Source organism: Oryzias latipes, chromosome 7 (assembly GCF_053564925.1).
Source record: "Oryzias latipes strain Hd-rR chromosome 7, Olatipes_Hd-rR_3.1".
Taxonomy (NCBI): Eukaryota; Metazoa; Chordata; class Actinopteri; order Beloniformes; family Adrianichthyidae; genus Oryzias; species Oryzias latipes.
The window spans coordinates 28,947,768-28,971,413 of NC_136243.1; the positions used below are offsets into that span (position 1 = coordinate 28,947,768).

Sequence of the window (23,646 nt, forward strand, 5' to 3'; positions counted from 1 at the left end):
AAAACAGATCTGCACATTAAGATGTTTTAACATCCAGGATGTAAGAAAAAAAAAGGCAATCATAAAGCCTTTTTATGCATCGCCTATGGGTTTGCCAGGTACCACATTCAACCTAAGTAAATGATTCAATAGGTCTTTTGAATTATTGAACCATGTGAAACACCAAGGACGCTCTGGCTTTTAGCCTATTTAGTGTGCAACCACGCCCTCAGTGAGCAGAAAGACTGCACAAAAAAATCCTCAGAGCTGCACAACATAGTTTGTTGGTTTGGAAGCCATCTTGCCTCCTTTTGAATTTGTTGATGTCGTTGTGGTCTACTTTATGTCAAAGACTTGAAACAATACCATTATGTAGGAAGAATGCATGCAGTCATATGTTTATCTGCATCATTGGTTTAAAGGCAGTGTCACACATCCACTATGTACATTTTGTGCATATTGCCCGGATGAAAACTGGTCATACGTGAAAAAAAGTGATTGATGTTGTGGTCCTAACGTGAAATTCTCATAGATGTATCATGAATGTACCACGGCAGAAGTATGAATAAACCACGCAAAGGACACATATGTATGTGGCGCACATGTATGACATGTATGCAATATATAAGCTATACATCAGCAAATGCCTGAAAAGTCTGTTAGACATATGTGGACACGTGTGGAAATGCACAAATTTGGGCATGCATGTTGCAAAACTCACGCACAATTGCGTAAGATTTACATAATGATAGCGTAACAATAGCATAACAAGAAAAGACCTCAGGCACAAGAAACATGAAGAAACTGTTTCTTTATTTATGTGATGATTCCTCGGCCCAAGAATCAGAAGATTTCAAATTCAAGAAGCTTCTGAGAGTGGATTTTACGCACTGGGATAATAAAGTGGTGACACTGAAAAGTGAGAAGTGGTTTTATTTAAGTATTAGTTTAAAAAATTTGAATCCACATGAAGTCTTTTATTGAAATAGTTGGAGCACCAGAGGCTCCTCCTCCGAGGAGGAGGAAGGACATGGGGGGTGGAGGTGTGTGCGTGCAGGGGTGGTGCTTTTGCTTAACTCAGAGAATGGGGGTGTTTCATAAAACATGGAAAAAAAACATGTTTCTCTAAAATCAATTTTTTTATTTTCAACAGGAGAGAGGAACTTTAGCCCCTCCCTCTTTGATGGTTTCTTGTCTCCATGGTGATTGCTGGTGAGTGACAGGCAAACCCACACACCTGTTACTTTGCATTGGCAGAGCTGCTGATAGCTTTGCGCACCGCCTGGGCGATGGCCTCACGGTCAATGGCGTGGATGCGAAGCAGCTCGTGGGGTTTGCCACTCCGGGGAACCTGGGAAACCGCCAAGCGGTGCACGGTGAAGCCCGGCTCATTGACCACCGCAGAGCACACCGCCTCCCCCAAACCACCTGTGGAGTATGGAGCAGACAGAACCACCGACACCACTGATTTATTGTAATAAAACACAAAAGGACCTTTGTTTTTGTTTCTGAATGTTTTCATGATCTGCAAAGACGGGATGAGGACGGACAGCTGATGATGCTGATGTGCAGAAATGAGTGAGTTTGCTCCTGTTAGTAGCTAACTTGATATATGAAGGAAAAAAATTCATAGAAGAAATTCGTGTAGAGTTGACAACTCAAATAATTTATATATACTGTATATATATAAATTCAAAGAGCTCAATTTTGAAATTTGCAATTGTATTCTGTTAATCATCAACTCCCGAAAAGATGTGCAACAACCGACTCTAAAGAAAATCAAATAATTGAGAGGTGCACATTTTTAAGAAAATGTATTTTTCTCTATATTTATTTAAAGTGAAGCAGTTGTCCTACAGACAGCAGAAAGCTTTTAAAATGATTAGAATAAGAGCAGCCTCTCAGTGAGGTGCTTGGTGACAGTCGGTCTGCTTGTCTGATTTTCTTCAGCGAGATTCAAAGGCTGATTGGTTGAGTTTTTGCAAGCAAAAAAGAAAATCACTAAAGGGGCTACAGTTTTGTCTACTTTAACTTTCACTTTATCTTAAAAGGCAAGACAGTATTTTTTTTCGAGATGAACAAAACAAAAGGTTGGAGATGTCATCTGTGTAGATTTTGGAGGCTTGCTATAGTCATGCTGCTGCTGCTCCATGTAGGTCAGCAGGAGCCCAAAGGCTGCTTCTCAAATGAAGAGACACTGACAGCAGCTCCTCCTGAACACAAACGCCACCAAATGTCATCTATCTCACTCCCCAAAACAACCATTTCATTCCCTTATTTATTATTCAGTAGCAGAATCCTTTAAACACAGAGTTCATCAAAATTATATTGCACAATATTAAATTATTATTGTTACTATTTTTATTATTGTTCAACTTTTTCTCAACTCAAATGTCTCCTTGTGATTTCACATTTATCCCATAGCATTTTGTTGTTCTTTTTCTATGTGATTATAATAGTTTTATTTATTTTAATATTTTAAGGGATCACCCCTATAGCTTATCTTGTGATTGTAATGCAGACATGGATGTTATGCATCAATAATTTGACTAAGCAAAGTTGATGAAAAAAGAACAGATATGTAATTGATTGTATTTTGTATTTACTGTATAGCAGGTCTACTTATCTAGAAAAAAAACAAAAACATTTTATGTGATTTTTTTTGTGATTGTGTTTGCAATAGTGAAACACCTGAAAAGTCACCTTAGATATTGCAAAAATGAACAAAACACATCAGCCTTATCTCGATTTGTTTTTTACATTTCTTTCTGGTTTTTCTTTTTAATTTTATGCTATCACAGTTCTCACCTTCATAGTAGTGATCCTCCACGGTGACGATTCGACCTCTGGTGGCCCTGCCGTTCTCAATAATTGTCTTGGTATCCAGAGGTTTGATGGTGAAGAGGTCAATCACTCGGATGTTGATCCTCTCTGACCAAAGGAAGTAAAAAGAAATGTTTTTTTAAAGACAAGCTTTACTCAGACTGTGTTGAAAGCTGTTTTTTTTATGCCAACTTCAGCGTTTTTTACCTTTCTTGAGTATTTCCACTGCACTCAAAGCCTCATGTAGGGTCACTCCTGCTCCAATCACAGTCACATGATCCTCGTTGGTTTTATAGACAACCTAACCATATAAAAATCCATGCATTGTATAAAAAACCATCCCCCACAATTTAATGTTCAAGAACCAGTGTTTCATTCTGCCTGTATTAGAGAAGGATGCAGGAGAGGGACCAGAAACCTTGGCTTGTCCAACGTGGAAGTCTTCGTTGCAGTTGTAGATGATGTTGGTCTCTGGGCGGCTGGTTCGGATGAAGCATAAACCCTACAACAAACTAGAAGTAATTACCAGGCTTCTAAATTCAGCTGAGACAGGAAATGACAGAAATTACACTGTGAAGAGACTGATTTTTCTTTTGAAGTACAAAGTCGATTGATGGGAGAAACACTTGTTAGTCTAAGGCGCAAAATTCCAAAGTATTTTTGTTTTTTATTTAATCTTTGTTTTTCCAGGCAAGACAGATAAAGAAACATTCGAATTTTCATCTGTGGGCTGGCAAAACCTTTTAAGAAAAAAATAAAATAAAATGAGTTACAGAAGTAACCACTGCATTTCTGTGATGTGAGGCCTCTCCACAGATGCTCTGACTGTTTGCTATATTTTTAGCTCTTCCTATTTTAGACTGTTTTCTTTCATGGAATAATGCAAGTGGATTTAATTCCTTGATGATTTTTAATCATATAAAAATGTGAACATTTTATTTAATTTGGCATTTAAAAAGTTTGGAAAGAAAACCAAAAAAAAGTATTTTTTTTGTCGGCTGCTTGAAATAATTGAAGTACCTTTGTGTTTGCTGCGATCTCCACAGCTTTCTCGGTGGAGACAGCATCGCTCGGGTAGAAGATGGTTGCTGTAGGAAGGGCTCTGAACATGGCCAAGTCCTCCATACCCATCTGAGAGGGTCCATCCTCACCTGGGCATCATTTCATAGGCAAGTTAGGTAAAAATATAAAATTAAAAAAATAAAAATCAGACGTAGACATTCTTTAGAAGGTGAAGATTTGCTGTAAGGGGACTGGCATGCATTCAGTCATTCAAAGAGGGCGTGCAGTGTACCTTAGGAGGAGGTGAAAGGGGAGGAGGAAGAGGAAGTGAGAGAGAATCAGGCCACTCTGTCATCACCTCTGTGATACAGAAACAGACAGAGGGAGGGGGGGCCAAGAGGATCCCAGGAGGGTTTTACAGAAAACACAGCGGCACCAAGGCGGAGAACATAGGGATAACATGTTTAAACAGATGTGAGACTGAGTTTAAGAAAAAAAAGGAGGAAAATAGTTCGACAGCATCTGACTTTCTATTATTTCAAATAGTGACTTGACGAAACTCTAAAGATATTTAGTTTTTAAGATTATTCTAAATTGCTAAAAAGCTGAACACAACTGAACACAAATTTAGATACCAGATAATGCCTCTATACAATTGCCAGTCTCAGTAGGTTTCCATTCAAAATCCTGATATTGGTATGTTGTAACAGAAGCCAGAAAAAGGCAGAGAAATAAAGGAAAGGGGGGGGGGGGGGGGATGTGTCAGAAAAGAACAAACCAATGGAGACGCCACAGTGGGAGCCACACAGGTTGATGTTGCTCTCAGAGATGGCGGCCATGCGGAGCTGGTCGTACGCTCGAGTAAAGCAGGTTGCAAAAGTGCTGGCAAACACCACGTTGCGATCTCGAACGGCGCAGCCAGTCGCCACACCCACCTTTAGGATGATTAAAAGAATAAGAAAGAAAAAAATACATGACCAAGGATAAAAAAATGTGTTTCAGTTTTTTTTTGTTTACATGTTAATTACCGGTATATGAATACATTCTTTCTTTAACTGTTAAACTCATGACTGATATGCTCTGGCGTGGTTACAGCTGGAGAGTAAAATATACAACCATCAGTCTGCAGAGAGATGCCTGTCACACATGAGCCTGTTTTTGCATGAGCACTGCAAAAACATGCCCCTGAGAAAAAAGTTAAAAATTCCTAAAATTTGAACAAATTCTTTTGAATTTGCAAAAAAATGTGGCCACTGGGGTAAGAAAAATGGTCTTATTAAGAATTCTTATTTAAATAATGTAAATTCACCAAGACATGCTTTTTTTAGCTTATTGTTTTTGATTATTTTGCAATTGAAAAACTTTCTTGATAATAATTTTTCTTACAAGACAGAATAAAAGACAATTTTTCTTAAAGGTCTTTTTACTTAAGATTCAGTTTTTGCAGGGAGTGTGTGTGTCGCTTTCATTTCCGCTATAATTATTCGTAACTTTTCTAAATCTTTGTTACCATATTTTGTTCTGCTATGTAGCATTCCACGTAGCGGTTGGGGTGCTCATTTTTAAAAAGCTCAGAGAAGGTGGAGTTCTTTGTGTCGCCATCCAGCACGACCACATGCTCGTTGTATCGGCCCAGTTTGGCCAGAGCCACACCATACGCCTTCCTTGTAGCAATCTGGTTTCACAGGAAAAAACAGATTAACACAGACAGATGTGGTGTTGCTTTTTTTTATTGTGGTCAATCAGTCCCTTTGTCTTCAATTCTGGGGTCTTTTTGACACATCTCAACGGTAGCAGAACAGAAAATATGAACTTTATTCAGTCTGAGATCAGAACACAGGATGTCTCACCTTGTCTCCAGGTTTGTAGCTGGGGGCACTCGGCATGCGAATGTTACGGAGGCAAACTGGTGATGCGTCTTTGCTTGGAGCAGCAGGATACAGACGCTTGTTGCAGCTGATAATGCGGCTCTGCAGCTCTTTGATCACCATCTCCGCCATGTCTTTGGGCAGAGGCTTTCCGTGCCAATTCATCTTATCCTCGGCCGCTGAAAGACACCAACAAGCTCAGGTACAAGGGAAGATCTTAAAAGATGCTTTACTGAAAACAGAAAAAAGTGTTGCTGGAAGTTTGACCATAAACCTTTAAAGCAAAACTGATATTGATAAGCTACATAAATTTGTATTTTTCCTCACATCTGTGTAAAGCTATTCAGCTGTCATCAACTTGCTTTCCCCTTCAGTAGCTCACAATAGGATACTCCAAAGGTCAGATGTTGATATCAAAGGGCCACAGGTTTAAACCAACGTTGAGATTTTCTAAGTCTTGAGTCCACAACGACACACTGCCCCTACATAAACGGCCTAACAATGCTCCCTGTGTTTCTTTCTCTCAAGCACTCTCATGCAGCACCACAGATGCTTTCACCTAAACCAACAGAAGCGCTTGTGATGATGAGCAGCTGCTGGACGTCTTTTCTGCACATTCTTAGGGATTACTGAGCTGCAGCATCCGAAGCGCTGAACCACCGCTTGGATTAAGGTGAGTTAGGGGCCCTTCACACACACGGTGAGCTGTTAAGATGCCCCCAAAAAAAACTTCTTGCAAAGCTATTAACCCATTTTAGTGGTTTATAAAATAGCACGACCAATTTCAAGTCATTTTGTGACAGCCCCCCCAAACTCAGAATACGGTGGCAAAAACAATTGATTGTGGTACCTGGGATGCCTTTGCCTTTGATAGTCTTGGCAATGATGGCGATTGGCTGGTGGCGGGGTTGGCTCAGTACTTTGCACAGCTCCTCCACACTGTGGCCGTCCACAATGATGGAGTGCCAGCTGAAAAAAACAAACAAAAGAACTGAAAAAACAAATTTTAGTTACATAAAAAGTATGAAATGGTTAAAAAAATGCTTTTATGCAACTCAAATAATTGTTATATGGTGTTACATTTGTGACACATACACTTGTGTATCGTGTGATGGTTTAAGACTTCAATTTGAAAGTTTATCCATTTTTTTAAAATTACAGAGGTACTGCTGTATTAATAATAATAAATGATACTCTTAAAATCTAATTGATATACAATTTCTATAGAATCGAATTAAAGTGTTGAAACATGATGAACCTTCTGAATTCCCCTGACTCACCCAAAGGCTTCACATCGGCGCTGATATTTCTCCACATGGTGCTGCAGTGGAGTTGGGTCACTCTGACCCAAACGGTTGATGTCAAAGATGGCCACCAGGTTGTCTAACTGGTAGTAGGAAGCAAATGCCATGGCTTCCCAGACCGAGCCCTCTGACAGCTCGCCATCACCCAGCAGGCAGAACACTCGATAGCTGCAGAGGGACGGATCTTAGTTTAGTAAATAAGGATGCTTTTCTGCAGAAAATCGCCTTCATTTTCACTGAATTCTTCCTCTGACACCAGACTTTAAGACCTGGAATTCCCCCCCAACTGACACTAGACAGGCTCCACAGCTGCTCCACCCCCACCCCACCCACTCGCTGTCAGATCATCTTCATCGGTTGCTCGGAAAGCGTAATGATTTTTGACAGCTTTCCAGACAGACAAACATCATTTTCGTCTAACAAAGGCTGGAAGGTAGGCAGACACACGCTCCATTAAAGCATGCATTCCAACCACAAGAGTGGAGACAAAAGACAGGAAAAAAGAAGAGGGGGAAGACATAGAAGACAGCAATAGTCATAGTAGCGGAGATATTAAAGTGAGAAACCAAAAATGTGTAACATTCTCCTGCACACGCAGGAGCACTAAAGAAAACATTCAAGAAAAGAAAAATATGGTTCATCAGGGCTCAGTAAACATGTTTTTATCATGTTTACATGTTTTAAACTTACATTTTAAACAGCTTCTTTCATTTTTTCAAACTTGATTATAAATATTTTTCAGCTGATATGAAGGGATATCTTGTGTCTTAATAAATAACTTGTGGCCTAAAAGTTGTAGAATTGTCAGATCAGTTCTTTTAAAGTAAGAGGACCCATTTCTTGTGAATTTAAATTGTTCGGATTGAATTGTATAACCCTGATCAGATGTCTGATGTCTGAAACAGGGATTTTCCAGAATGTTGCAGATAATTGCCTTAGTTCCAAATTCATTTCATGTCATCTGATATAATTAATTCATAAAGATGAAGCAGCTACCGGTTTCCACAAACATGGTAAAATTAGCGTTCACATTTACAGGTTTGTCAGTCATTTACCAAACACACACAAAGAGGCAGGTATTGGGCTTCAGTTACAGACGTGACTGAAGGGATCTTTCATCAGGTTTGTGGGTGTCTGTTTGGTTTAAGTAACCGTCTATAAATCGTCACATCCCGTTGTGCCCGATTAATTTACTCCGGTATCTAATTATCGAAGTATCAGATGTTTCAAAAAAAGTCCCTGACAAAACTCCTAAATCTCAGGTTATCTGTGGAGATGAGACTCTTGACTCTTGATCATGTAGTTCAGTCGTGTAATTACTAGATGGGGCGAATCCACTTGACATTAAGCAGTTTTTGCCTCAGACAGTGTAAAGTAACCACTGATGCAGTTCTCTGTTGCACTAAATGATCCTAACGTGCAGCTTTTCAGGGGAATCGGATGCACAGTTAACTATGAAACATTTACCTGTGTGTTTACTGTAGCATTTAATGTGCATAAAGAAAAGCAACAGGAGTCAGTGTGAGGTTTTCCTTTGTTATGGATAAAAGATACTGCAAAAGCGTGAGATGGAGATGATGCATACTGTACTTTTGCATGTGTGATTATTAGAGCAGAAGCAATTGAGTGCACACACACTGCAAAGAGGGGGACGGCCAGCTTGGGCTGCACAAACAGCATTCACTCACTGCTCCAATACATTTATGCTTTTTTTAACCAAAACCCTGCATGACACAATCAAACTATTCCACTGTAAAAACAAACAAACAAAAAAAAAAAACGGTTTGCGGACATTTTAATGTCCATTTTCACATTAAAATAATTGTCTTTCTTTATTTCTAGTTGTTGTGAGAGCAAAGGAGGTTCATGTGCACAGCTGAATCTGCTGCTGTTCTTCTGGGCATCTTCATTCTGTTGACTAAGATTGATATAATGTTAACTGAATTATTTAGAGGGTAAAATATGAACGGTAGGGCACCAGAATAGTCATAAATACAAAGTTTATTCAAAGTTCTCTTTATAAATTTGATCATCTAATGTCACCACTCTCCCTTGATGTTAAGCTTCAGAATTTAAGTCTTTCATTAAAGTCTACAAGGTAAATTTGGCTCTTTTTACTTTGAGTTGCCACTAAAATGTCCCTAAAAGGCTAGAACTGTCAGGAAGGATTTGATCTGAAGCTTCAACCTCAAATGTCACCTGTGCACAGCAAGACACCGTGTTATGCATGCACAGACGCACATTGTGAGATTTCTGCTTGGGAGCTCAAGGCGTATAGGTCTGACAGGTGAGTGTTACCTGGCCTTGTCAAAGTATTTTCCGGTGTAAGCCATTCCACAGGCAACTCCCAGCCCCTGACCCAGAGATCCAGTGGCCACGTCCACAAACTGCTGTTTCTGTTTGTGTGCAAGAAAAACATGCATTCTGTTAGACAACGCAGGGCCACAAGCAAGCATGAAACACTGTTTGTTTTTTTTAATAATTCAAAAATAAATGCTGCAAAGATTGTGCAAGTTAATCATTTTGACACACACTGGACCCCAGTCAGAGCATCATGGCTTCCCCCCCCATTCAGTTGTTCTGATCTGCATTGTCTCACCGGGACAGGGTGCCCCTCCAGGATGGAGTCCACTTTGCGGAGATTGAGAAGCTCATTCTCCTTCAGGTAGCCGGTTTCTGCCCACACGGCGTACAGCACGGGAGCTGCATGACCCTGAAGGGGGAAGGAGCCAAGTTACAATTCAATTTTTCTTGTGTATTGATTTCCTTATAGTATTTTATTTAACAACTGTACAAGATATCCAAGAATAAGTAAACATGTTTCAAAATTAGTTCACTTTTTTCAAACAATTCACGTCAATTAAAAATTAAAAATGAACAGAAATGAGTTTATTACAAAGTCAAATCAAAATAAGAGTTCAAAACCTTGGAGAGGATAAATCGATCATTGTCAGGGTTACGCGGATCTTCAGGTCGATACTTCATGGAGTGAAAGAAGAGGACAGACATGATCTCTGCCACACTGCAGCATGATGTCGGGTGACTGCAGGAAACACAAAAACAAAAAAAAGTTGAACACAAGTGATGAGATTTAAACCTATAGCCATGCTCAGCAGTTTCAGATGAGAAGGGAGTAGAGTCCTTTTAAAAAGAGCACGGTGGACAACGCAGCTGTCAGCAAAATTTTGATCTGATCAGCTATGATTAATTGCAAGATTAATTAATTCAGTTATGCAGAACAGAGGACCCACTAATCAGAGACAAACATTCCTTTAAGAAGAACTTGCTTTAGGACTTCCATAACTGTAAGTGCAAATACAGTCAGAGGATGTCTGTCTCTTTGAATCCTCAACACATGAGCAAACGGAACAGAGATTAACTTCTGAGTTCAACACAAAGAACAATTTTCCGTTTCTTGCTTTGTTTTGGATTTATTCGCTTTCAAGACAATTCATCAACACCTGACTCAGACTACCATGAGGTAGGTTTAGTCTTTTCCTGAAAAGAAAAATGTTCTAACTGATAAAAATGACTGTAAAAGACGGCTGTGTGCCTTTAAACCAAACTAAAATGTGCCTTTTTTTGTAACAACGATTTGGAAGCAACTGATCTTGAAAAGCAAACACAAAAACAGAGGCTATGTACTGTTTCTTAAATGTGATTCTAAAATCTGTTTTGTTGCAGAACAGAACAACAGGCAGCTCAAGTTGGTAAGGCTACATGTTTCCTGTTTTTGTTAATATTCCTATTTCTCTTTTTTATCATTTGTTTCTTGTTATGCAGGGATTGGAACACAGTATAGGTGCAAGCAACGGTAATGTGGAATATAACAATTGCAGCAAAATCCCATGAAGAAAAATATATCAAGGAAACGAAAAAGCCCCATCTCCTTTCAGGATCTTTTTTCAAGACGGCATTTAGTGTAATTAAAATATAATTGATTTGATTTATTAAGTAGTGCTCGTAACAACACCCTAACAAGGCGAACATTTTTTTGTAAATGATAGATGGTTCCGAAGCCATCTATATGTGTGCGTGATATTAGTGCGCAAATTGCGCACGCATGCTGATGGAGCCACTTTTACGCACAGACACCACTGAATCATTTAGGTTAGACACACCCAATAAACATTCGATTCTGATAGTATTAAACTAAAACTTTAAAAAATATTTCAAGAAAATACTGCTGAGTTGCACCATATCTGAGATAACTAATCTTTTATTGTTTTCGGTTGATGTGGCCTATTTGTTACTAATTTTCAAATTTTCACAAACAGCTTTTGTGTATCTGCAAAATAACATTGTTTTCTTGTTTCCTCCGCCCTTCTTCTCACCCGCTGCCCGCTGCAGTTGTAGCCTTGATGGAGTTGATCCTCAGTCGGGTGGCGATGTTCCTGAGCGCCTGCAGAGTCTGCTGGTCCGGTTTGTGGTAGTCCTCCATCTGGACAAGTCACGGCAGAAAACACGCGCACGCACTCACAACCCGGCTGAGCTGAGGTAAGAGTTAATAGTTCCCTGACAGCAGAATGACTGCAATGGGTGCGCAGAGACCGGTGTCGGGGGTTAAAACGAGGAGGATGCGCCTCTGCGCAAGCAGAAGAGGGAGGGGGCGTGTTTGCATATAGGACCCGAAAGGCTGCGGAGACAGCTACAGTACGAACTGATTCATGATAAAAAATAATGATGGAAACCAATCGGGCACGTGCTCATATTCACGCACGAGTGGAAGTCAGTGGGATCAAATTTAGACCCTTATATTAAACTGTACCAAAGTGTGCGTAAAGCCCAAGAAAGTGAAAACATGGAAAAAAGGAAAATATTAAGGGCGTTTACAGATTAAGTTGAAAGTTGGGATGTGGTTTAGGACGGCTTCTTCACTTCATTTTGGAACACTTCACTGAAGGTTATGTGTGACTTGTTTCAAGGTTTGAATTAACCGTTTGAACGGTTTGAATTAACCGTTGAACGGGTCATTCCAACCGTTCAAACGGGTTATTCAATGTTGTCTAGTTTCCCTGCATTCAAAAATACTGGTCAAGTCAAAAACGATATAATTTTGGGTTCCTGATGGATATAAGTATAAGATGTCACTAGTCCTTGTTGTCGTTCTTTTTAAGGCTACTTTTCTTCATTTTCATCTTGCATTTTTTGCATAAAATATCTGGAAACTGTCTTTTGGTTCTGTTATCAGAAGGTTTTCTTAGATTTTAAAGTTTACAGATGTTCTTGGTCTTGTTGAGATGTCTTCTTGTAGCTGTAGGATGGGGATGATCTTTTGCACTGTTTTCTATCTGATCGCATAAGGTGATGTTTTTGTCTTTAAATGTTAATTTCTGTCTCTCTGTTTCAACATCTATATGAGCACTGTAAAAGGCACTAAAAGCACGAATTGGTTGAATTAATTGCAAGATTTCACATCCTGGATAGTGATGGGAATCTAAATTAAGATGCAAAAAAGGGCTAGATAATAAACTTAGCTCAGTATCAGTAAAACATAGCCTTTTCTAAATATAAATCACAAAAAATGTAAGAGTTCAGTGGAAACAAAAAAAAGTTTGCCTTTAAATTTGAAGTTGAGATGAAAATGACTTGGAACACGTGTTCCCTGTAGAGGCGTTTCCTTTTCCAGAACACGCATGGTAATAGTGACATCTAGTGGTCAAATGTAATTAAACACATTTACCAGATTTAAAAATGAATAAAATAAAAACAATGTTTTATGGGAAAACCTTCTGTAAAACAATCTAAATGTTCTTTTTGTAAAGATGAATTTTTCTAGAACCATTATGCATTGGGAAAATTTTACATTTATATAATTTAACACCACAAAAAGCCAAACAATTGAGTAAAACCAAAACATGTCTTTCAATAATTTAGCACAAACCCACATTAGTTATTTTAAAGCTAAACTGTAAAACATATGAAATCAGGATTAAAAATACATTTATTCAATTTTTATTTAACAAAAAATGAGAGCAAATTATGCTTTTAATGTAAATGTATCATACTCCAATGAGATCAATACATCATGTATTGATTTCAAAATAACAGAAAAAGTTTTTTTTTAAACAAATGGATGTTAATTTTTAAACTCAGAGCAAACACATACATCCAAATAGCTGACCTAAAGCTATTAATGCCATCATTATGAAATGTCAGTGTACTTTTTAGACCAAAAAGACAAAATACATTGCTTTATTTCTGAACTAATGCTTAAAGTTTAGGTTTTTATACTAAATAAATTAGATGAAAATCGAGATTTCTTTCAGTTGTTACACCTTTAACTTAATTTTTTTTCTAAAATTCTTTATTGTCCATTAAATCTTGTTTATTCTTTCCATTTATGACCACTGATGTAAGATTTGTCCTCTTTACTGGCATCACCGGTCTATATTTTTGACGATATTGGAAGCTGTTTTGAATAAGCATTAGGTCAGTTTTCATTGTTTTTTGGTGCTGTGTTATATTTTTACCGCACATACACAAGTCAAGTTCACCAACCAAATATTTGATGATCCAGGTATAAAAATGAAAACCAAAAAAAAAATAAAAAAGACTGTAAACAGACACATGAAAGAAAGGTGATTTTTTCTTTTCAATCATTTGGCTTCGGGGGGGGGGGTAAAAAAATATATATATTTGGGATGGAGCAATCAAAAGCTCCTCTGCTCCACCTTTGGTTAATTTTAAAATAGCTGTTTGGGAGAATTCAGATATTTTTGGAGTTTTTTTAAATGATAATTGAACTGCAGAATCCTGAGGGTAGTATACATTTGCCCCATGTGGTGGTATTGTCACACATCACACCCCAACTTCATAAAGGAGATGTGACAACAGATGCAAGAAGACAAGGAGGGGTCAACAGGAAGCTCCTCTACAAAACCATAACATGAACCCATTCATAGGGACTTTCTCATAATTAAGAGATTTCTAGCTGTAAGTGCTTTTCTAGACAATCACATAAAAATGGTTTAATCAACGATAAATGTCATAACTCTTCTAATAATCTTCAACTCCACAATTCTGTGTGATGAACAGAAGACACAGCAGAGTTTACTTGTTATTATAGCTGAAAAACCAATCAACAGTCCAAACGAGAAGAAAACGATGATCTCACTAAACGTCTGTTATGGTAGTCCTGTCCTTCAAAATAAAATGAAACCACAAAGTACCAACATCTGGCCAGTGGTTTGACATTTTCTTTTCTTTTGAAAAGTCTGAAAAGCAAAAATCTGTCTTCTTGTTCCCACATCTGTTCCATAAAGAAGTTTTTCTCTGATCGTAGAAGAATAAACGTTGATCCACATGTCCGGGACATCAGTGTTAGCGATGTAGAGCATGCCCTGTTAATCCTTTCTTGTGTCTCCTGTGATCTTCAGCTTTTTTTCTGTGAGGACTATAGCTTCATGTTTACTAAATCTCTGGATAAACTCTGCAGGTATGCATTATGGATGGCACTGAGGAAGTCTGAGTCAGTCTGGACAAACAAGAAACAAAAGAGAACAAACTCTGTTAAAGTCAGACAAAACAAAAAGTTAGATTCATATCTTAAAGACAGAATCATTAGTAAATCCCATCGACTTCTATTGGGAAGTTGCTCTGCTACCTTTTCTAACATTTAAAAACTATGATTTTTTCTGTAGTGCAAGGTATTCAAGTTATATAAGGCCAATCAAATGCCTCAATAAAGTGTGGTGCTTACTGGCCCCCGCGTCTAACGTTCCAAACATTTGACGGTTTTCATGAAGCCCATCCTGCTTTCAAGTGGTAGGGGTGTGGACTTCCAACAAGCTCACTCTTGATTGGTGAGAGTGGTTGGCATAGAAACGCTGACTAAGACCAATCGCTTCTTACTGACATTGTCTGGCTTCAACATGGCAGCGTCCACATCGTGAAAAAATGGCCACTTCATTTCATTGGAGCTGGAAGTAAGTACGGTGAAAGTCCAGACATTTTTGAAAAAAAATTAATAATAATCAAAAAGTTATTATTCTTTTTTTTTAATCTAACAGGAACTAAAGCTTTCCTGTAACATTCTCCAATATTTTTTTTATCACCGTGTGATACAGGAGAAGGTTCTGACCCTCCCAACATCACACTTTCTGTCAAATACCACTGGGTTACCTTGATGAGATGAATCAAAGTCTCCTGGAGCTGAGTTCTACTGCAGGCGGTTGGGAGAGAATCTAAAGCTCCTCCAGATGCTGAAGACGGCTCAGAGGCCGCAGGAGGGACCGCTGGCGCTGCTGTTGAGGGGTTTTTATTGACATTCTGCTGGAAAACACTCGGAGAGAGAAGCACTGAGATCTCTGACCCTGGAACGGCTGGACCTGGACTCATGGGGAGAGTCTGCAAACACAAAGACAGCTCTCTGCTTGTATGTTGAGGGGAGAAAGGTAGAGAAGACTCATTGATGAGTTTAGCAAACAAATCGGGACTTACAGACATGGGCTTAATGAGGTTTGGAGGCTTAGAGAAAAAGTCCATGTTGTGTTCCTGGAAGCTGTGGGGTGGAACCAAAGTGTTTGGGATGAAGTTGGGTGCAAGCATGGGCTTGTGGACGTCTGAATTCATAGAAGGGATCACAGGTTTGATTGAATCCAGTATTTCCTTTCTCAAAAAGGCTGTGGAAGGCGTTGCAGGGTCGGTCAGACCAGACGATGCAGCGAGGTGCTCCGAACCAGCTGAAGGCATCATCAGAGGAGGGACCGAACAGTGGGATTGAGAATCGGGCCGTGGGACCACATGCTGTAAAACCGGACCGGGGTTCATTGCATAAGGAGAAGGGATTAGATTAGGGGCTTGTTGTTGCCGGCGTGACCCGGGATCGTGGCCTGTGAGGAGCGGACTTTGATGAACTGAAACAGGATACGCTGGTTTCTGCACAAAAGCAGGGAGGTCACTGGAAGAAGTGGATTCCTGCGCAGCTTTGTTGAAGAGAGAGGTTTCCTTAGGCAGAGACGATCCAAAGAGTTCTTCAACTGTGATCTGCTTCACCACTGTATGAGAACTCTGATGAGAGCAGGAGAGCAACTCTGTTAACCAAGCAATCAACTGACCGACACAGAACTAATGAAGATAGATGTGCTTTCAGTTTACTGATCACCCAAATGTCAAATGGCTTGTGGTCCCAAAATCTCACTTACTTACGGTTCTCACTAAGCCTGTGCGATGCACATACCTTTTCGGGTGACGCTGCTCTGTGTGGATGTTCCACTTTAACACTTGTGTCAACAGACATCTCCGATTCCCCTGCCTGGGCCTTCGTCACATTTGAAAATCAAGCAAAATGCAGTTAAAATTGGCCTCATCTTACCCGTTAAAGTCCACTAGAACTAAAAATAACACCCCAAGAAGACCACTTAAAACAAAGTAGTCGACATTTTAAAAATGAAAGTTAAGTTAAAGGTGAAACAGAGTAAGACTTTATTTGTAATTACTCTTTGGTATTCCTCCTTGGCCTTGCTAAGCAGCTCCAGGATGTCAATAGGTTTCGTTTCGGTGATCCCATTGGTTCTTGCGGCCTCCGTCCTCTCTGGGGTCTTTCTCTGAGCATGGTCTGCTTCCTGTTTCACGATCCTGAAAGAGACTCAACTATAAACGTCCCGTACAGCACTGTTTGTATCATTTCAAACTTTTCATTTGGTTCCTTGGTACATTTACACGTCTGAAATACTAATGCAAATAGGATTTTGAATTCACCTACAGTTTTACCTCATTAATAAACTAACTTATTGGGTACATTTCAGCTCACTTACTTGAGCATCAGCTGAGCTATGCGCCGACAGTCCCTCTTGTCATAGAACCAAATACTGTAGATGCCCACTAGAAGAAATATAGAAACAGACATTCTGTTAGGTAAAGCAGTAATGCAAAAAAATAACCCCAAAAGGCTGTGAATGATTAATTTAATCATTAGTTCTCAACAACAACAAGATCAAATATTAAAGCTTACTTAATAATCCTAAAGTTTAAACATCTGTTTGAATAAAATGGGTAAAAAAACTGATAGAATAAAAGAAGTTCACAGAATTCTTCCAAGAACCAGATGTGGAAAACTAAAAACTGAAGTTTATGAAAGGACTTTGATCGCACAGATCAAACTACTACTGAAATGTAAAATAATGTAATTACAAAAAGGTTTAACTGTAAAAATAATATCTGGTTGTTATTACTTTATGTTGCAAGTGTGTTGTAAAATCCCGGTGTCTGAATCTCTTGTGAAGCAACAGTAACCCGGCAACCAAAACATTTGCCTCCCTGCAGCACCATCAGCGTCCAAAGGGAAAAGGATGAGGTGTAAACAGGTGTGTCCAAGTGTTTCTCTGCAACACTATTCTCCACATCCAAGCACATTTGCAGTGAGCTCTGCACCACTCACAGGAGCGAAACGTAAACATTTAAACCCTTTATTTGGAGAATTATATTTGGATCCTGATCGTTTTTGATGGTGACATTTCTCCTTCAGAGGGTGGGTTGTTCTTTTGCAGGACTTTCAAGATCAGAATTGGAATCTCCACCTTCAAAGCCAAACCTACACTAAAGGAGAAAAAGCGCAGAAACATTTTTCTCTCCAAACAAGTGGATAAACTAACAGAGTGAGACGGGACTGAAAACCAACCGACGGAAAAACAAACAAACAAAAAAAAACCACTTCGACTAACGTTTGCAGAGAAAAGCTTAGTTGCCAAGACGGATGTATCTTCACCTCAACTCAAGGAGCATTATCAGCTAATGTTTCCTGAGAAAACTGCTCTTCATTTTATCTTTTTGAAACTAAAGCTGACAGAAAGGAAGTAAGCGATGACAAAAGCCCCGAAGACTTGAGTGAAGCTACTGGAGAAGCAGACTATATTGGATCACCAACAAAACACTGCATCATGGCTTCCATACCTGCCAGGCTGCTGGGAAAACCAAAGCCCAAAGGAGAACAATCCACTTTGACTTTAACCTTGGCTATGCTAACTTTTCTCATCAGCAAACAAATGGGAAAGCAGTCGAATTCTTTGTTCATCGCTTTGATGAAACTTCTGCTCAGACTCCTCATTGATTATCTTGGTGGAAGTGCTGTCAGCTACTTTTTGAAGATCTAGTATGGCGCAATTTTTTTCTATTTGACCCATTTTTCCAGGAGGAAATTACAGGATTGAACAATCAGCAAACTAAAACAATTATAGCAGAAGAAGTTTGATGAATGAAACTTTGAACTCTTTTTGCTTTTTGACCCAAATGCGAAGGATAACTGTTGCAAAACCAGCTGGAAGCGCTTGTTTACGAGGCCGCTGTAGGCCATGAATGACAAAGTGTTCCTGCTTAATGCTTCAAGAAGTCACCATGAGTTCAAGCAAAAAGGAGAAGAGATGTTCCACCGAACACTGGGGAGGTGTTTATCCAGAATGTTCAGAGGTACTGTCAGAATTATTTGAGCATTTGTGAACAATAGATTGTTCACAAACTAGGTATGACAGCCACTTTTGACAGTTTGTGAATCCGCGGTGCACTACAATGACTTATACATTAAGGTGGGTTCACAAAGAATAAAGGAAATGGACAAAAAAGCTGCAAATAAAACGGCGTATTTAAAAAACAAGAGTTAACTTGAAAATTTCCATTTTACTTTGGCAAAAATGTCCTGGATTACTCAGTGAATTGTGCTTTATTCTAATTTTGTATCGACAATGTGGTCAGAAATTTTTACGACTTCCTATTTTCAACAAAAAATGTGATCTAAGCATTAAATCAGCATGTCTTCATCTCAACTCAAGACGTTTCACTCTATAATCATGTGGGCAGCCTCATCCTGGTTTTAATGAATACCTTGTAGCTTCAAAAGATCACTATTCCTTGAAATCTACTTAAATAGAACATCATTATAAAGCACTTTTGAATTAAATTAATGATTACAACTCTTCCATACTTTGATGAGGATTTTTATTCAAACCACTTACAGTTGCCATTCTTGTAGAGCAAGAAAGGATCCTGCAGTTGGAATTCCAGGTCTTTGTTAATAGGCTCCACAAGGTTGACTGTACTTAATCTGTTCATGATGGTGAAGCCATGATAAGGAGAAGCAGACCTAAAAGGAACAAACATCACTCTGTTGATAATGCTTCATTGTTTACTGTTGACAAAGCAATTAAAAAACACTTGAAAAAAACTTTTATGACAGTGAAATGTTGGATATTTCAAAATTGATAAAAACATTTCTAGTTTTTACAATTCTTTGTTTAAAGGTAAATATAATCTGGCAATTTTTAAAAACAAGTTTTATTGTTAATTTTCCTAATGATTTTCTAAAAAAGACAGAAAATAAATGCACATGACTTGATTTAAAAATTTCTGAGGCAAAAAAAAGTCAGTTATATTAAATCATAAATGTACAGTTTTCTTGGCAAATTGTTTGATGAGCAAAATTCATTTTTTGTACTGTAAACATAAAAATCTAGGCTGGGGCAAGTTTTCTCGATTTGTTTACAAATACGCCTACGGTGGCCTGTGCACATGCGCAGAGCACCCAATGATGAAGTAAACAATCAAATTACGAGTTCAAGTGCTAATCTTACCTGGCATAAACAAACAGAGTGCCTTCGATGTCGGTCTTCTCCTAAAATGTTTAAAATAACATTACAAGTCAAAACATGTTCTGAAAAGGTGCTGCCGAATCTGTGAACAATAGTTTAACTAAAGGAAATACATTTAAAAATACAAAAATTGAAAGGACTAGAAATAGCATTAGCTAAAATAACGAAGCATAAAGGTCCACGTACGGTAAAGCTTTAGTGAACATAGTGCTACTGTCGCGTTTTGATTAACGAGGGCTAGCACCATGAGCTAAGTAAACATGATGATAAAGCCTCATTCGAATCACAGAAAATCATAAAGTAACTAATGAACTTACCCACTCGTTTACTTTAGAATTAAAGTTGTAAAGTGCAACTTGACCAGTTACATCTAGTAATTTGTTTATATAGGGGTCTTGTCTTTGAAGAGCTGCTAAGCTCATCATATGTCCCGCACTTACAGTTTCCATCTTGGATCGGTCTGTTGTACCTACACGGACGAATTTTTTTGAAACACTTTCAACTTCGCTTGTCCCCGGAAGTGGCGGCGCTCAAAAATAGTTCCCCACTTCCACTATTTTTTTTTAAAGCTCAACTTTATTGCACATTATGCCATTTTACAAAAATGTACTTTTAGGTATGAAAAAAAAACCACAACTGCAAATATCAAATACACTTCTGTAACAAACAGAAGAACAAGACTAGAAATAGTTATAAGCCAGGGGGTTAAACTCTACGAAAAAATACTGAATCTATCACATACAGACAATGTTCTGATTGCTTTTTGCTTCTCTGAATTTCGAATACTGTTGATATACTGATTTAATTTAGAAAAGAATACAGTGAAACAGGGTTTTCTACCTGAAAATGTACATTTATGAACATGGAATTTTGCCAAAATGAGTAAAAGATTTAGAAGTAAACAAGAGTCCTTTTGCATATTTTTTTATATTAGACCCAACAAGACATCTTTCCAAAACAAGACAAAACAAGAATCAATTTTATCATTAATAAAATCACACATCTTCTGCCAAAACACCTTAACTTTGGGACAATACCAAAAAAGATGGATAACTGTTTCAGGGGAATCACAACCAAAGCTACAAAGTGTCTCAATGTTTAATTTAAATCTGTTCTGGATAAACGTTTTAGTTAGAATTATTTTGATTTGGACCTAATTTCATAAGTTTTGTTAAAACAATCTATAACGATACGAACAGTGTAGTTATTTCACCGAATGGCATTTCTCCCAGATTTTTAATTAACAAAAGAATTAAACAAGGCTGTCCAATTTTCACCGTTGCTTTTTATAACAGCAACAGAAATGTTATCAATACTTATAACAAACTCTGGTTTCTGTAAACTCAATGTCCTGGGAGAACAGTTAGCCATTACTAAGCTGGCAGACGACACGGCCGTATTCATGAAGGAGAGTCATCAAATACCGGAGATCTTTCAAACCGCAGATTCCTATTCTAAAGCAACTGGTTTAAAACTAAATCTCAGCAAGTGTGAATTGTAAGTAAATTTAAACATGTGGTCACAGCGTGACATTTCTATTCTGGGCAGAATGTTTCTCACTAAATTAGATTGTTTATCCAGATTCATTTATCCAGCATATTCACTCCCAATTCCTAAATCTGCAAGGAAAACAAGAAACCAGGGCAATTTTAACTTCATCTGGAAAAACAAAACTCATTACATAAAAAATGAATAATAATTCAGGATTACAGTGAAGGTGGATTTAAAGCCATAGACTTTGAAAGTTTGAATAGTATGATTAAAATAAATTGGCTTAGGGCTTTTCTGCAAAATGAAATAAATATTTTGTTTCATATTCCTTCAAACTTTTTCTCCCATCTGGGGGGCATTGAATTCCTCCTAAAATGTGATTTTGATGTAAGAATGCAGTCTATCCGTGCAAAGAACTACTACGTATACATTTTGGTTTTCCAGAAAATAACTGTTCTTTCTGTGACATAAATATAGAAACACTTGATCATCTGTTTTTGGAATGTATATATGTTAACAATTTTTGGGAGGATTTTTTTTCTTGGTGCTCCTCAAAGTTTCCCTTTCCTATTTCTATTCAATTACAAAAGCGCATCATATTATTTGGAATGGTTTCTGGTGATAATCTATTTTATTTGACATTCAATACTTTATTAATATCTGGGAAATGTTTAATTCACAAGAGCAGAATTTCAAAACCAAACCATTATTTAATACAGTTGATATAGAGATCAGTTAATATTTTAAATCTCTGAAATTAATAAAAAACAAAAATGCAATAAAACTGTCTATTTTCATTGAAGATTACATGTTGTATGACAACCCCTAGCATTGTAAACTACAATTTTAATGTTTTTTTATTTTAATTGTTCTTTTATTTGTATTTTATTCTTTTTTTATTTCTTTCTGTTGTAGCTATGTGTATTTGTTTGTTTGAAGTTCAATAAAAAAACAACTTCTACTAAACTCTGCAACTTCTGTGAAAAAAAGGAAGAAAGATAGAAATCCTTAATTTATATTTATTTTATTTAAAACAAATCAGAACAACGTGCATCTCCGTGTCTTTCCATTGTTAGTTTACGTATCAAAATATAAATCAAAAATAAAAACATTGGTGAAAAATAACCAAGTGAACGAACAATGTAACAGCTTCAACTGTGTTGAATTACATTTTGAAAAGTAGTTTGAAACATGAGTAGAACATGTTTATATTTATTTTTACATGTGATCGACTGCTTAAAAAAACAACAACTTAAAATCTTCCTCATTAAGTGATTAAGCTTATGTGTGAGCCAAATTCCAGCACAAATTCTTAAAATATGTGCTTGGATAGATTATGTAGGCCTGTCTAACAATTATTTAAAAAAAAAACTTTTACAAAGCCATCTTGACCTCTAAAATTATACATTATTTCCTGTAATTATAAATTTGTGCGATGAGTAGCAGAGTTGAATATGTGGGCTGTCTCTATGTAATTTTTGTCATTCCATTTTTGCCATTGCCAACCAGCTTCCTCTGCCATGACTCAAGTTTTTTGCTTGGTTGAGTACAGTTGGAAATAACCAGACATTCAAATTTAACAGTTTATTGCTTTCATAGACGAGTCTTTATGGAGTGTTAAAGAAGCGTATGTCACAGCAATCCCTTCAGCTGTGGGAGAGCATCCCACTCTTTAACCAGGATTTGTCCTAAACCAGATTGTGTTATGCACTTGGGAGAATTGAACAGTCAAGCTAAACTCACAAGTGCTCAGTGAGGTTGAAGTCAGAACTATGCAGGCCATTCTATTCTTTCACTCAATGTAATGTTTGGTTTTTGAGAACTTTACCTCAAAGTTGACCTAAACTGCTCAGGCACTGTACAGCTAAGGACCACTGTAGCAGGGTGGATGCGTTCAGGTGCTCCCAATCAGGAACCTCATTGGAAGCACCTGAGTCAATGAGTGACTAGTAGGCTAATTAAAGCTATTTGGCCTCACCAGAAAGGTTTTAGCAAATTTTGAAAAGATTAAATAGTTGATTGCCAACCCCCCCCCCAAAAATGCTACAAAGAAAAAGAAATGATTAAATCTATATGCTTCAAAAAAGCATGTTCTTTTCAAATGTGGAACATACCACATTGGGAATTTACAAACTTTCCAAGAGTGTAAGATATATTTCTGATGTTTTTGTGATGCATTGATGAGTGGTCTGAGATTGTGAGGCTCCTCAAAAACCCTTTGAATTAGAAGCTGACTGTAAAAAAGTTATCTAGAAATAAAGAGGATTAGAAAAATATTACAACAGAAGTTTTTTTTTTTTATCAAACACAAATTTCCTTCCTTTTTAAGATAGGTTTATTCAATACAGTGAAAGCAAAAAATAAAACAAATGTTTAACTATAACAAAAGTTTAGAGATTTTGTCTAGTAGAAGCCAATCGATTACACTTAAAAATGAAAAATGAGGGGGGGGAGTTTTAATGCTGACCCTACACACTAAAGCATTAAGGAATGGCTGTGAAATAATGGGTTAAATAAAAGTAAAACATTGTTGTTAGGAGGCAGAAGAATTTTGGACTTTGCTTCAATCTGTAGTTTTAGCCCGGCTATTTATGTGTG

At 37.7% G+C, this 23,646-nt stretch overlaps 2 protein-coding genes across 2 annotated transcripts; both read right to left on the reverse strand.

Annotated features, from left to right (window-relative positions):
- Positions 1–775: 775 nt before the first annotated feature.
- Positions 776–11,567, reverse strand: LOC101161401 (transketolase). The gene is made up of 14 exons (XM_004070332.5): positions 11,311–11,567; positions 9,902–10,019; positions 9,576–9,689; positions 9,275–9,372; positions 6,953–7,144; positions 6,523–6,641; positions 5,655–5,851; positions 5,315–5,479; positions 4,583–4,739; positions 3,823–3,953; positions 3,221–3,304; positions 3,010–3,103; positions 2,788–2,910; positions 776–1,407 (listed from the first exon to the last, which is right to left on the reverse strand). Exons 1-14 carry the CDS (start codon positions 11,415–11,417, stop codon positions 1,220–1,222), a joined length of 1,887 nt encoding a protein of 628 aa, XP_004070380.1. The 5' UTR covers positions 11,418–11,567; the 3' UTR covers positions 776–1,219.
- A 1,335-nt stretch (positions 11,568–12,902) lies between these two features.
- dcp1a (decapping mRNA 1A) lies at positions 12,903–20,067 on the reverse strand. Its single transcript, XM_011476852.4, has 9 exons — positions 19,875–20,067; positions 19,540–19,580; positions 18,925–19,052; positions 16,735–16,801; positions 16,417–16,555; positions 16,158–16,238; positions 15,419–15,988; positions 15,101–15,325; positions 12,903–14,453 (listed from the first exon to the last, which is right to left on the reverse strand). Exons 1-9 carry the CDS (start codon positions 20,004–20,006, stop codon positions 14,373–14,375), a joined length of 1,464 nt encoding a protein of 487 aa, XP_011475154.1. The 5' UTR covers positions 20,007–20,067; the 3' UTR covers positions 12,903–14,372.
- Positions 20,068–23,646: the final 3,579 nt, after the last annotated feature.